The 15,344-nt window shown below is 44.9% G+C and overlaps 1 protein-coding gene across 5 annotated transcripts in view; it reads right to left on the bottom strand.

Annotated features, from left to right (window-relative positions):
* The window catches only part of LOC135557754 (syntaxin-binding protein 5-like), a 150,183-nt gene that overhangs the window by 15,806 nt on the left and 119,033 nt on the right, over window positions 1–15,344 (bottom strand). For all 5 annotated transcript variants that reach the window (XM_064991326.1, XM_064991328.1, XM_064991324.1 and 2 more), the window contains exons 8-15: window positions 11,599–11,722; window positions 10,459–10,537; window positions 9,903–10,057; window positions 5,163–5,235; window positions 4,745–4,892; window positions 3,659–3,726; window positions 3,017–3,057; window positions 2,665–2,888 (exon numbers count right to left, since the gene is read on the bottom strand). In XM_064991326.1, the coding sequence (XP_064847398.1) occupies window positions 2,665–2,888; window positions 3,017–3,057; window positions 3,659–3,726; window positions 4,745–4,892; window positions 5,163–5,235; window positions 9,903–10,057; window positions 10,459–10,537; window positions 11,599–11,722 (912 nt within the window). The remainder of the gene's footprint in view (window positions 1–2,664; window positions 2,889–3,016; window positions 3,058–3,658; window positions 3,727–4,744; window positions 4,893–5,162; window positions 5,236–9,902; window positions 10,058–10,458; window positions 10,538–11,598; window positions 11,723–15,344) is intronic.

The raw sequence follows: 15,344 nt of genomic DNA, 5'->3' as shown, positions 1-15,344 counted from the left end.
CAATACAAAAACAACAAACGGAACGTGAAAACCTATACAGCCTATCTGGTGACAACAAACACAGAGACAGGAACAATCACCCACGAAACACTCAAAGAATATGGCTGCCTAAATATGGTTCCCAATCAGAGACAACGATAATCACCTGCCTCTGATTGAGAACCGCCTCAGGCAGCCATAGACTATGCTAGACACCCCCAAGACAAAAACACACCACAATAAACCCATGTCACACCCCGGCCTGACCAAATGAATACAGACAAACACAATATATTTCGACCAGGGCGTGACAGAACCCCCCCTCCCCCCCTAAGGTGCTTGACTCCCGGACGCACATCAAAACAATAGGGGAGGGTCCGGGTGGGCGTCTGTCCATGGTGGCGGCTCCGGCGTGGGACGTGGACCCCACTCTATCAGTGTCTTAGTCCCTCCTCCTCGCGTCCTTGGATAGTCCACCCTCACTGCCGACCATGGCCTAGTAGTCCTCACCCAGAACCCCACTGGACTGAGGGGCAGCTGGGGACTTAGGGGCAGCTGGGGACTGAGGGGAAGCTCGGGACTGAGGGGAAGCTCGGGACTGAGGGGAAGCTCGGGACTGAGGGGAAGCTCAGCACTGAGAGGAAGCTCAGGCAGGTAGTTGGATCCGGCAGATCCTGGCTGGCTGGCGGATCTGGCTGCTCCATGCTGACTGGCGGCTCTGGCTGCTCCATGTAGACTGACAGCTCTGGCGGCTTCTTGCAGACTGGCAGTTCCTTGCAGACTGGCAGCCCCTTGCAGACTGGCAGCTCCTTGCAGACTGGCAGCTCCTTGCAGACTGGCAGCTCCTTGCAGACTGGCCGCTCCTTGCAGACTGGCAGCTCCTTGCAGACTGACAGCTCTGGCTGCTCCATGCAGACTGGCAGCTCTGGCTGCTCCATGCAGACTGACAGCTCTGGCTGCTCCATGCAGACTGACAGCTCTGGCTGCTCCATGCAGACTGGCAGCTCTGGCTGCTCCATGCAGACTGACAGCTCTGGCTGCTCCATGCAGACTGACAGCTCTGGCTGCTCCATGCAGACTGACAGCTCTGGCTGCGCTGAACAGGCAGGAGACTCCAGCAGCGCTGTAGAGGAGGAAGGCTCTGGCAGCGCTGAACAGGCGGGAGACTCCGGCAGCGCAGGAGAGGAGGAAGGCTCGGGCAGCGCTGAACAGGCGGGAGACTCCGGCAGCGCAGGAGAGGAGAAAGGCTCCGATGGCGCTGAACAGGCGGGAGACTCCGGCAGCGCAGGAGAGGAGGAAGGCTCGGGCAGCGCTGAACAGGCGGGAGACTCCGGCAGCGCAGGAGAGGAGGAAGGCTCCAGCAGCGCTGGAGAGGCGAGGCGCATTGTAGGCCTGATGCGTGGTGCTGGCACTGGTGGTACTGGGCCGAGGACATGCACAGGAAGCCTGGTGCGGGGAGCTGCCACCAGAGGGCTGGTGTGTGGAGGTGGCACAGGATGGGCTAGACCGTGAAGGCGTACTGGAGATCTTGAGAGCAGTGCTGGCACAGGACGTGCAAGGCTAGGAAGGTGCACAGGAGGCCTGGTGCGTGAGGCTGGCACCAACTTCACCAGCCGACTAACACGCACCTCAGGACGAGTATGGAGCGCTGACCCAGGTGCCATCAAATCCCCGACACGCTCCATCGGGTGAATTCCATGCAAAAAGCACCAACACAGCAACTCCCTCATTTCTCTCTCCTCCAATTTCCCCATTAACTCCTTAACAGTCTCTGCTTCGCTCACCTCCAACACCGGCTCTGGTTCTGGTCTCCTCCTTGGCTCCTCACGATAAACAGGGAGAGTTGGCTCAGGTCTGACTCCTGACTCTGCCACACTCTCCCTGAGCCCCCCACCCAAGAAATTTTTGGGGCTGACTCTCGGGCTTCCATCCGCGTCGCCGTGCTGCCGCCTCATACCGGCGCCTCTCCGCTTTCGCTGCCTCCAGTTCTTCTTTGGGGCGGCGATATTCTCCAGGCTGAGCCCAGGGTCCTTCTCCGTCCAATTCGTCCTCCCATGTCCATTCCTCTCTTTGTTGCTCCTGCTGTTGCTGTTGCCTGTTACCACGCCGCTTGGTCCCGTTGTGGTGGGTGATTCTGTAACGGTTCTCGTCTGGTGAAGGAGAAGTGGACCAAAATGCAGCGTGGTATTTTTGATACATGTTTAATGACGACGAAAAAACACGAACAATACAAAAACAACAAACGGAACGTGAAAACCTATACAGCCTATCTGGTGACAACAAACACAGAGACAGGAACAATCACCCACGAAACACTCAAAGAATATGGCTGCCTAAATATGGTTCCCAATCAGAGACAAAGATAATCACCTGCCTCTGATTGAGAACCGCCTCAGGCAGCCATAGACTATGCTAGACACCCCCAAGACAAAAACACACCACAATAAACCCATGTCACACCCCGGCCTGACCAAATAAATACAGACAAACACAATATATTTCGACCAGGGCGTGACAGCTTGTCTGTCGAAACATTGGTTATTACGTTATTAAATTATTGCATCTGAGCTCCTAGAGTGTGCGGCTCTCCTTTTCTTTTTCAAGTGTTCTACTCCGCTAGCCAGCACCTCGCCTGAATAGGTGTGCGTTTCTTTCGCCTCCAAACACACACACATGCCGACCCACCTGTACGACCTCGGTGGTGATCTCCTGCTTGCTGAAGCGGTATATGATGAGGTTGGCAGACACCCCGGCCACACACAGCATCCTGCTCTCAGGACACCAGGCCATGATCTGGATGGCAAACGGGTCCTCATCCACAATCTCTGTGTTCTGCTTGTCCTCCTTATTATTCCTGCTCTTCTCAAACACCTTGGCCGTCTTCAGCTTGTACAGTACCTGGAGCATTACTGGGAAAAGATAGGAGATGGCTCAGTTACAAATCAAACACATTGGGAGACAGTATAGAATAGGGAAACAATAAGGCCATCTAGGCCCGAGATATTTCACATAAGGAAGTCCATGTAAAGGCACTTACTTGCAGAAGCATCCCAAAACTTCACAGTCCCATCAGCATGCCTGTGAAATCATAAAGAGAAAGAGAGAAGCCGGTGAGGGAAGGAGAGAGGGTAGAGAATCAGAGGGAATAATTACCACTTCAGCTTTTTGCATACACAACCACATCTCTAATGATTCAGCTTGGCTCTACCTGTCATGATTGTCTAGAATCAGCTCTACAGAAGAATACATCCACATGAGAGGAGACACACCATAACCCTGTGTCTCAATAGTGCAATGCATTCTGGGATTGACCTGTATAATCTGCACTTTGTGTAACTGGAGGAACAATCTCTCTTCAGCTGAAGAAAGAGAGAGAGAGAGAAATAGACAGAGAGAGCGAGAGAGAGAGACAGAGATAGACGTGGGGGGAATACTAACACAGGGATGTCTGGAGGTGACAAGAGAGGGGGGGGGGGGGGAGGGAGAGAGAGAGAGGCGAGTAAAGGGACCCCTTCTGCCAAGCCATTCTTCAATGTCACATTGCTAAGTTCAAGTATTCTAAAAGGCTTCTTCTCCCTGCCTCTGAGTTTTTTCCTCTCATGACTGCTAGGCAGGATATAGGAAGGATAGAGGAAGGATAGAGGAAGGCATTATGATTAAATAGAGTTGGGTCTCCTACCCAGTGATGATGATCTCAGGGTAGCTCTGTGTGCCGAGGCCCCAGTTACCACCACTGATTGGCCACTCCTGGACAACACAATACACCAAACAGAACAGCACAAACAAGACAACAACAAGAAATGGAAATCGTTGAGATTGATACATGCGTAAGGTATAAGGAAATCAGTGATAAGATGTTGTCAGATCCAATCTAGCCTACACATTGAACCAAATAAAATAAACATACTGTAATGAGACCATTGGAATGAGACAGGAGGGAAGCAAGAGGACAGAGACACATGCCTTCTCTTAGCCAGTGGGCTGATGGGACATCATTTTTCTTAGAGATAGAGGGAACCTTTACCACGGTGTGTGTTTGTCAATGCACGTGTGTTTGTGTGTGTGTCTGAGAGAGCGCAAATGTGTTTTTTAGGTTGTGTTAAACGCAGTAGAACATACAAAGGTCAGTGGTATGACTCAACATTGATCTTTCAGTAAGAACGCTTCCCACAGCTACCCCTTACTTGACACACAGTAGAAAGAAGCAGGCAGGGAGATAAAGGGATGGAGAGATGAGAGCGAGGAGAGGGCCAGTACATGGTGACATTTCCAACAGCGCGGGAGAATATAACAAGAATACAATGAATTAAAAAGAAGCAGAACAGAGAGAGACAGGATAGAGGGCAGAATAAAGCTAGAATTAGAGAACATGTAGGATATACTGTATGAAAGGATAAATTGTTAGATGTAAAAAGAAAAAACATGCAGGAGATAAGATGCAGAACAGGGTGGAGATTGGACTACTGAATGTTATTTACTGCGTGTCCTTCAACATAAACATTGACGGGATATGATGCACCCTAAAACTCAACTCTGGACCTCCAAGTCAGTTCCACAGATTTGTTTTTCATTGTTTCCCTCTAATCAGGCACTGATTTAGACCTGGGACACCAGGCGGGTGGAATTTATTATCAGGTAGAACAGAAAACCAGAAGGCTCCAGATCTCGTAGGGTCAGAGTTGAATACTCCTGCAATAGCACAGTACTGCTATTATGAGGGGCCCAGTAGCTGAGAGGGTGTATTGTAGAAAAGTGTGGTCCTTACCTTTTTGCTGTAGCCCTGTCGTTTCTGTCTGGAGCCAACAGAGTAAAGTGCAGGTATGAGGTCCACAGGGCAGTCAGCAAAGTACTCACAGCAGGTAACCGGAGACTCATGAATGGTCAGTGGATAGGGGTTCTCGAATATGGGGTAACTGGGAAAGGGGACATAGAATTACAGCTCATAGTTTTAGTCCCTACAATGGCAGGCCACGAGACACTGAAACTGAAAATGAATGAAAGTACAGAATCTAAGCTAAATCTACAGGGATAACAAGTATACTACCAAGTATACTACCTGTTAGTTCGTAATAACTGTTGTGTTTCAAATGAGTAGGAACATTCAAGAAGTCCAAATAATACAGTGGCTAAATATTTGATGTTAATAAAGCATGTTCAGTCCTTTAACATCCACTCAGACGTACCCATTCTGTGCAAGGTCGATTACAACTAAATCCTTTTCTAGAAGGACCACTACAGCATAAGGTTCCTGGAAATCTGCATGAAAAAAACATAACAAAAAGAAAGATAGATGTCATTCATCAACACAATATGTCGGGTATATTCTCTCAAATTATTCTCTGAAATCTACAATTCCCCCAAGTGGCTTCAAGATGTTGATCACATATATGAGCTTGAGGCTTGGTACAGTAGGAATATATAGTAACATATTAAAAGCATATTTCAATATTAAACTGAAGATGAGTTAACATCCCACTGGGCACAGACGTCAGTTCAACGTCTAGTTTTGATTTACATTTGGTTGAATTGTCAACTTATGTGAATTGAATGTGAAATGGCATTGGATTTAGGTAAACAATTGCGTGAAAAAAATAAGAAATGCCCTTAAGCTGATGACTTTTTGCCAATCTATGTTGATTCAACATCATCACATTGATTTGGGGGGTTGAAATGACGTGGGAACAATGTTGATTCAACCCCTTTTTTTCCCAGTGGGATGTTTGATTATGGAACATTATTTTGCCCGATAAAGCTTTGGATGAAAAGGAACTGAGCTGAACTGAAGGAATATGGAGGAATACCACAGACCTGAAATACCTACACATAATATTGCAGCACAATAGCAGTATGCTGTTAGAGGTGGTAGGAGAAAACACAGTGTTCTTTTGTTAGCGTCTGGCTGAGATGCAATGGGAGAGTAAATAGGCATTATTGTCTGAGCCAGAGAGAGGATAGTGTGTGCGCGTGTGTGTTTGTGGGTATATGTGTACATGTGTGTGTGTGTGTGTGTGTGTGTGTGTGTGTGTGTGTGTGTGTGTGTGTGTGTGTGTGTGTGTGTGTGTGTGTGTGTGTGTGTGTGTGTGTGTGTGTGTGTGTGTGTGTGTGTGTTTGTAGAGAGAACCGTGTGTGACTGGAAGCCTAGAACATGTTTTCAGTGTCCTCCCTTCAGAGTCAGTGTAGTTACAGCTTGTAAGTCCCAGAAGAAACACATTGTACACCAGGGCAGCCACGACCTTGACAATCAATGTCTCTCTGCTCTGTTTCTCTCCAACTCCCTCTTGCCTTCTCTCACTATCTCCTTTTGTCTGTTAGAATGTCTCAGAAATGCTCTAAGTGTTTCTCAGTCTTTGTTGTCTGTGGATGTGTCTGTCAGTCCGGCTGTCTGTGCTGCCTGCCTGCCTGTGTCTGTCTGTATCATTGGTCTGCCTCTGATCTGTTCTAAAAAATACTCAATTCCATAATAAAAGATGAAGTGTCCTGTTCAACATCCTCCCATCCTCCCCATCAGTAACAGCAGATTGAAGCAGTGGTGCAGTAATCAGCCCAGTGGTGTGTAATCCCAGGTCTCCTAGGTCACCATTACAAGATGGAATCAAAGCATCCCAACATAAGGTTGGTCGCCATGGTCACCATTACACAACCATCAACCAATCGTCTGTTAATCGGTTTCCTCATGCCCCCATACCAACGCTAACATCAAACAAGACACACACACACTTCAAGCTACACGCACATATACACACACTTTTTGGATGAGCTACATCCACATGACTTTAGCCCCCCATTTTCTGTGGTTAAGATGCAGTCTCTTCATGACAGCCATTTACATATGCCTATCAACATTACACTGCCTAAGGATAAATATCATTGTAATAGCACCGGTCAATATAATAGCACCAGTTAATGTAATAGCACCAGTTAATGTAACAGCACCGGTCAATGTAATAGCACCGGTCAATGTAATAGCACCAGTTAATGTAACAGCACCGGTCAATGTAACAGCACCGGTCAATGTAACAGCACCGGTCAATGTAACAGCACCGGGCAATGTAATAACACTGGTCAATGTAATAACACTGGTCAATGTAACAGCACCGGTCAATGTAACAGCACTGGTCAATGTAATAACACCGGTCAATGTAACAGCACCGGTCAATGTAATAGCACCAGTTAATGTAACAGCACCGGTCAATGTAGCAGCACCAGGCAATGTAATAACACTGGTCAATGTAACAGCACCGGTCAATGTAATAGCACCAGTTAATGTAATAGCACCGGTCAATGTAACAGCACCGGTCAATGTAATAGCACTGGTTATTGTAATAGCACCGGTCAATGTAATAGCGCCGGTCAATGTAATAGTCCTGGTTAATGTTATACATTTTTTATTTCTAATAACTTTTACATTGTTTTATGTAATAAAGCCGGGTTAATGTAATAACTTTCACATTGTTTTATGTAATAAAGCCGGGTTAATGTAATAACTTTGACATTGTTTTATGTAATAAAGCCGGGTTAATGTAATAACTTTGACATTGTTTTATGTAATAAAGCCGGGTTAATGTAATAACTTTGACATTGTTTTATGTAATAAAGCTGGGTTAATGTAATAACTTTGACATTGTTTTATGTAATAAAGCCGGGTTAATGTAATAACTTTGACATTGTTTTATGTAATAAAGCCGGGTTAATGTAATAACTTTGACATTGTTTTATGTAATAAAGCCGGGTTAATGTAATAACTTTGACATTGTTTTATGTAATAAAGCCGGGTTAATGTAATAACTTGCCGGTTAATATAATAAAAATGATGAAGACTTAATGTAATCACATCACAATTGAGTTATTTAGCAAACACTCTAATGCAGAGTGACTTACAGGAGCAATTCCTCAAGGGCACATTGACAGATTTTTCTCCTAGTCAGCTCGGCCCAACACTCTTAGGATGATGTTATTATTTTATGTTTTTAAGAACCCCCTAATGTCAATGTCCGCTCCCTCTGGAAAATCAATTAGCATTAAAAAAATCCCCATCAAAATCTGAGATATCACTGAACTACAGCGGTGTTTGTCAGACAATGAAATATCCCGAAAATCTGTCATCTCACAAAAACATCCGTAGCGTCCAAACAGTTTGGCCCACTGTTTGTTAAATATCAGTAAAAATATATATAAATAATTTCCTGAGCTTTCTTAAATCTCTATCTGTTTTTCCATGTTATTCAATGCGTTTCTGTGTCACACCCTGATCTGTTTCACCTGTCTTTGTGCTTGTCTCCACCCCCCTCCAGGTGTCACCCATCTTTCCTGTTATCCCCTGTATATTTATACCTGTGTTCTCTGTTTGTCTGTTGCCAGATCGTTTTGTTCGTAGAACCTACTAGCGTTTTCCCCCATGGTCCTGTCTTGTCTTAGTTCCTGTTTTCTAGTTCTTCCCGACTTTGATCCCTCTCCCTGACCTGAGCCTGAGCCTGCCTGCTGTCCTGTACCTTTGCCCCACTACTCTGGATTACCAACTCCTGCCTGCCTGCCTGCTGTCCTGTACCTTTGTCCCTGTTGTGGAAATAAACATTGTTACTTCGACACAGTCTGCATCTGGGTCTTACCTTGAAACATGATACTATGGGCTAATAGCAGTAAGGACAAATTCAATGTTTCATCAAATACCAATTTGTAAGTCGCTCTGGATAAGAGCGTCTGCTAAATGACTTAAATGTAAATGTAAATAGGATTATATATATATTTTGTTGTTTACGTAAAGGGGTCCTAAAAATCAAATTCAAATAGCTAAATTGTCATTGGTGTGACTATCTTAAAACAATTCAATATGTTCGCTTAGTAACCACCCCCGCTTATATTTTTTACATATTGACACAATTTTCATAATCTATTGTCTGAATATGTACAACCTTGATCAAGCAGCATCCTAAAATAGTGCGGCCTACTGTTCCATTTGAACCAGCAACCGACTGGAGCGTCAATCTTCTTAAACCAACCCAAAACAACAAGCATCCAAACATGATATCAACTATAGCATCAAACCAATGAATAAATATAGTTTGTTAGAGGCAACATGGTAGCAATTTCCACTGTGGTAGAGGACACTGCTTCTCCCCCTTGAAGGACACCTTGGCTGATGACTGAGTTCTCTACCACCCATCAATCTGGGGCTAACTGAGATGAGGGCATTTGAAAAAGAAGGCTGAGACCTCCAACATACCTTAACCTGGTTCATTACCCATGCAGACCTACATTAAAGGCTACCAGGGGCTATAGAGCAGGTAAGATGTGAGCTGTAAAGAGGGGAGGGTACTTCACTGTGTGTTCTGCACTCAGCCCCTCTCTGACCCAGACATTTCGGCACAAGATGTAAAAGTCTATTCCCACCTCCAATCAATTGGTTCCCATTGAAACACACACATCTTAGCAAAACAAACCCAAAACAAGACACCAAAATCAACACCTCTGTCATTACATAATGATATAGAAGACAGAACATCTAAATCATCATCAATGAAAGCCCTCTCCCAAGACGCATCATCTCACAAAGGGCAGGGCATTAATTTAATAACATAATCAGGTCAGACAGCTATTGTGAACGAGGGAGAAGATACAAATCTAACATTCATGGTACTCCACAAAGAATCACGAGCATAAACCTCCCCTGGGATATTTTATATTCATCACACACAGTCTCACACACATACAAAAACAGAAAGGTCAAATGTCAATGCTGAGAAGGGCTAGGACACAACATATTACCGGCTGGAAACAACAAAGCCGTCAGTGTAGTTGCTAATTAAACTGATTCCACTCATAAATACACTCTTACTGGGGTATTTGTAGATAATGATATAGCAAGCATACAAACACACACATGGACACACACATGGACACACACACACACACACACACACACTGACCGTTAGAGTATGGCGTCTCACAGAGTGTGAGAAAGTCTACGATAGGATAGTCCATCTCCAGCACGGCTGTACTCTTCCCATGCATCACCGTCAGACATGGCCGCCGACCCACTGTGTCATACGACAGACCTCCAGACAGGATCATGAAGGGGTCTCTGTATAGCACACATATACCACACACAGACAGACGCAGACATACACACACATATACCACACACAGACAGACGCAGACATACACACACATATACCACACACAGACAGGCGCAGACATACACACACATATACCACACACAGACAGGCGCAGACATACACACACATATACCACACACAGACAGGCGCAGACATACACACACATATACCACACACAGACAGACGCAGACATACACACACATATACCACACACACACACACGAACAGACACATGAGACACAAGTCCATATGGAAAGCTATAGAGATGCCATATTCATTATCTCTCCAAGCATCGTAGAGTGTGTGTGTGTGTGTGTGTGTGTGTGTGTGTGTGTGTGTGTGTGTGTGTGTGAGAGCGTATCCTTACCCCAGTCTAGTGGTCTTGTACTCCACTTTGAGGATGGGTTTGCAGGGCTCTGGCTTCTTTCCATCCTTGGGCTGCTTTCCTGAAATAGAACAAATCACTTTAGCTTGTCAGTTCCCTTCTTTATTCCCCTCTTACTCTCTGCTTTGTTCCCTTTCTCCTCTTTTCCCTTTGCCCTCTCTCCTCTCCACTCTCTCCTCTCCACTCTCTCCTCCTCCCTTTTCTTCCACCATTTCCCCGATGGAGCAGTAGCAGCCACTGTGTGTGTCAGACAGGGATTCAGGCCTGTCCATCAGAGACAGGGAGCGAGATAGCTAGCATTTATTCAAAAATCTATGTGCACAAAGGGAGTCAACTTAAGGGTTGGTCAAATAAGTATACACTAAAAAGGAAGAATGTAATCACAATTTATTGTAATAATTGACAATTACCTAGCCTTAATTAAATTTCTTAAAGGGAAGCCTTTTTTAATTTCACATAAACCTGTCACACACAGTTTCATAATTGTTCATTAAATACTAAACTGATTACGCATGCAGCAACGGGGAAAACAACTAATTCAAAACCGTTTCAATGGAATCCTTTCCCCATTACACTGTACACAAGAACAATAACATGGCAATTTAAGAATGGGGTTCAAAGTTCCCTTGCTTTCTTTCAACTCCCTTTCTCTTGGTTTTCTCTCTTCTATTCCTCTCTCTGCTTTCTCTTGCTTTGTGTGTGTGTGTGTGGGGGGGGGGGGCAAAGTTAAATCAGGGAAGGAAACGTTTAACACAGAGTAAATTAAACCCTTGTTCACTTTATTTGATCTATTTTGTAAATAATGTATGTTTACTTTATGTAAATTCCTCTGTCTGTATTCTGTCTCTAAATGTTGTCTATCACTTGCAGCCCCATATCAACAAGTCAAATTCTTAGTATGTGCAAATGTACAGTGAATAAAGGTGATTCTGATGTGAAAGGAGAAATGTTGGAAACCAGAGAAAAGTTATAAAGACAGGTTGCATATTAAAAGATATTGGGGTGAAAAGTGTGTGTGTGTGTGTGTGTGTGTGTGTGTGTGTGTGTGTGTGTGTGTGTGTGTGTGTGTGTGTGTGTGTGTGTGTGTGTGTGTGTGTGTGTGGGGGGGGTGTTCAAGCTTACCATGTGGGGTGATTGTCTGAAATGGCTTGCCCTGGCCCTTGATGTTCCATATGGTGAGCGTTCCGTCTGAGTGACTACAGATGAACTGCTTGCCCTCATGGTGCCAGGCAACCGAGTGGATCGCCTAGGAAACCACAGGAAGCAGGAAGTGAGGGACAGGAAGAAGAGGGCCACTTAATCACAGTGGGAAACCATTTGTAGCAGTACCAGGTACAGTTGTACCTCTCACACACATACTGTTCATGTATAAGGTTTCTCCTATGGACATACGGTGTGTTGACATGTGACTATTATGCCCACGCCTTAGTGTGGATTATGCTGTGTTCAGCAGATGGCTGTTGTTAGAGTAGAGGAGGGTTGCAAGGCAGAGTTCACATTTGGTTACGTCATGTACATCCCTGAAACATGGTACAACCTTCTATCAACCACCTGTGTAGCATGCATTATAAATGAATGATCATTTATGATGCATTATATAGCTACAGTACAGTATAATCATTCATTACAGATCATGGCTAAATGCCTATATATCTGTACAATCATAATGCACAAAGGTGGTTCAAAGGTGGTTTAAATGTGACAGTGCTAACAAGTGTTGTCCCCATTGACAGAGACAGGTGTTATCTCCATTGAAGAGACAAGTGTTATCCCCATTGACAGAGACAAGTGTTATCCCCATTGAAGAGACAGGTGTTAACCCCATTGACAGAGACAAGTGCTATCCCCATTGACAGAGACAAGTGTTATCGCCATTGACAGAGACAAGTGTTATCCCCATTGACAGAGACAAGTGTTAACCCCATTGACAGAGACAGGTGTTATCCCCATTGAAGAGACAAGTGTTATCCCCATTGAAGAGACAAGTGTTAACCCCATTGACAGAGACAGGTGTTATCCCCATTGAAGAGACAAGTGTTATCCCCATTGAAGAGACAGGTGTTAACCCCATTGACAGAGACAGGTGTTATCCCCATTGAAGAGACAGGTGTTATCCCCATTGACAGAGACAGGTGTTATCCCCATTGAAGAGACAGGTGTTATCCCCATTGACAGAGATAAGTGTTATCCCCATTGACAGAGACAGGTGTTAACCCCATTGACAGAGACAAGTGTTAACCCCATTGACAGAGACAAGTGCTATCCCCATTGACAGAGACAAGTGTTATCCCCATTGACAGAGACAAGTGTTAACCCCATTGACAGAGACAGGTGTTAACCCCATTGACAGAGACAAGTGCTATCCCCATTGACAGAGACAAGTGTTATCGCCATTGACAGAGACAAGTGTTATCGCCATTGACAGAGACAAGTGTTATCGCCATTGACAGAGACAAGTGTTAACTCCATTGACAGAGACAAGTGTTAACCCCATTGACAGAGACAAGTGTTAACCCCATTGACAGAGACAGGTGTTAACCCCATTGACAGAGACAAGTGCTATCCCCATTGACAGAGACAAGTGTTAACCCCATTGACAGAGACAAGTGTTATCCCCATTGACAGAGACAAGTGTTATCGCCATTGACAGAGACAAGTGTTAACCCCATTGACAGAGACAGGTGTTAACCCCATTGACAGAGACAAGTGCTATCCCCATTGACAGAGACAAGTGTTATCGCCATTGACAGAGACAAGTGTTAACCCCATTGACAGAGACAAGTGTTATCGCCATTGACAGAGACAAGTGTTATCGCCATTGACAGAGACAAGTGTTATCGCCATTGACAGAGACAAGTGTTAACTCCATTGACAGAGACAAGTGTTAACTCCATTGACAGAGACAAGTGTTAACTCCATTGACAGAGACAAGTGTTATCGCCATTGACAGAGACAAGTGTTAACCCCATTGACAGAGGCAAGTGTTAACCCCATTGACAGAGACAAGTGTTAATTCCATTGACAGAGACAAGTGTTAACCCCATTGACAGAGACAAATGTTAACCCCATTGACAGAGACAAGTGTTAACCCCATTGACAGAGACAAGTGTTAACCCCATTGACAGAGACAAGTGTTATCGCCATTGACAGAGACAAGTGTTATCGCCATTGACAGAGACAAGTGTTAACTCCATTGACAGAGACAGGTGTTATCCCCATTGAAGAGACAGGTGTTATCCCCATTGACAGAGATAAGTGTTATCCCCATTGACAGAGACAGGTGTTAACCCCATTGACAGAGACAAGTGTTAACCCCATTGACAGAGACAGGTGTTAACCCCATTGACAGAGACAAGTGCTATCCCCATTGACAGAGACAAGTGTTATCGCCATTGACAGAGACAAGTGTTATCGCCATTGACAGAGACAAGTGTTATCGCCATTGACAGAGACAAGTGTTAACTCCATTGACAGAGACAAGTGTTAACCCCATTGACAGAGACAAGTGTTAACCCCATTGACAGAGACAGGTGTTAACCCCATTGACAGAGACAAGTGCTATCCCCATTGACAGAGACAAGTGTTAACCCCATTGACAGAGACAAGTGTTATCCCCATTGACAGAGACAAGTGTTATCGCCATTGGCAGAGACAAGTGTTAACCCCATTGACAGAGACAGGTGTTAACCCCATTGACAGAGACAAGTGCTATCCCCATTGACAGAGACAAGTGTTATCGCCATTGACAGAGACAAGTGTTAACCCCATTGACAGAGACAAGTGTTATCGCCATTGACAGAGACAAGTGTTATCGCCATTGACAGAGACAAGTGTTATCGCCATTGACAGAGACAAGTGTTAACTCCATTGACAGAGACAAGTGTTAACTCCATTGACAGAGACAAGTGTTAACTCCATTGACAGAGACAAGTGTTATCGCCATTGACAGAGACAAGTGTTAACCCCATTGACAGAGGCAAGTGTTAACCCCATTGACAGAGACAAGTGTTAATTCCATTGACAGAGACAAGTGCTATCCCCATTGACAGAGACAAGTGTTATCGCCATTGACAGAGACAAGTGTTATCGCCATTGACAGAGACAAGTGTTATCGCCATTGACAGAGACAAGTGTTAACTCCATTGACAGAGACAAGTGTTAACCCCATTGACAGAGACAAGTGTTAACCCCATTGACAGAGACAGGTGTTAACCCCATTGACAGAGACAAGTGCTATCCCCATTGACAGAGACAAGTGTTAACCCCATTGACAGAGACAAGTGTTATCCCCATTGACAGAGACAAGTGTTATCGCCATTGGCAGAGACAAGTGTTAACCCCATTGACAGAGACAGGTGTTAACCCCATTGACAGAGACAAGTGCTATCCCCATTGACAGAGACAAGTGTTATCGCCATTGACAGAGACAAGTGTTAACCCCATTGACAGAGACAAGTGTTATCGCCATTGACAGAGACAAGTGTTATCGCCATTGACAGAGACAAGTGTTATCGCCATTGACAGAGACAAGTGTTAACTCCATTGACAGAGACAAGTGTTAACTCCATTGACAGAGACAAGTGTTAACTCCATTGACAGAGACAAGTGTTATCGCCATTGACAGAGACAAGTGTTAACCCCATTGACAGAGGCAAGTGTTAACCCCATTGACAGAGACAAGTGTTAATTCCATTGACAGAGACAAGTGTTAACCCCATTGACAGAGACAAATGTTAACCCCATTGACAGAGACAAGTGTTAACCCCATTGACAGAGACAAGTGTTAACCCCATTGACAGAGACAAGTGTTAACCCCATTGACAGAGACAAGTGTTAAACCCATTGACAGAGACAGGTGTTATCCCCAT

The sequence above is a fragment of the Oncorhynchus masou genome, chromosome 16, assembly GCF_036934945.1.
Source record: "Oncorhynchus masou masou isolate Uvic2021 chromosome 16, UVic_Omas_1.1, whole genome shotgun sequence".
NCBI lineage: Eukaryota > Metazoa > Chordata > Actinopteri > Salmoniformes > Salmonidae > Oncorhynchus > Oncorhynchus masou.
The sequence above is the reverse complement of the archived record's forward strand: the minus strand, read 5'-3'. Positions and strand labels throughout refer to the sequence as shown.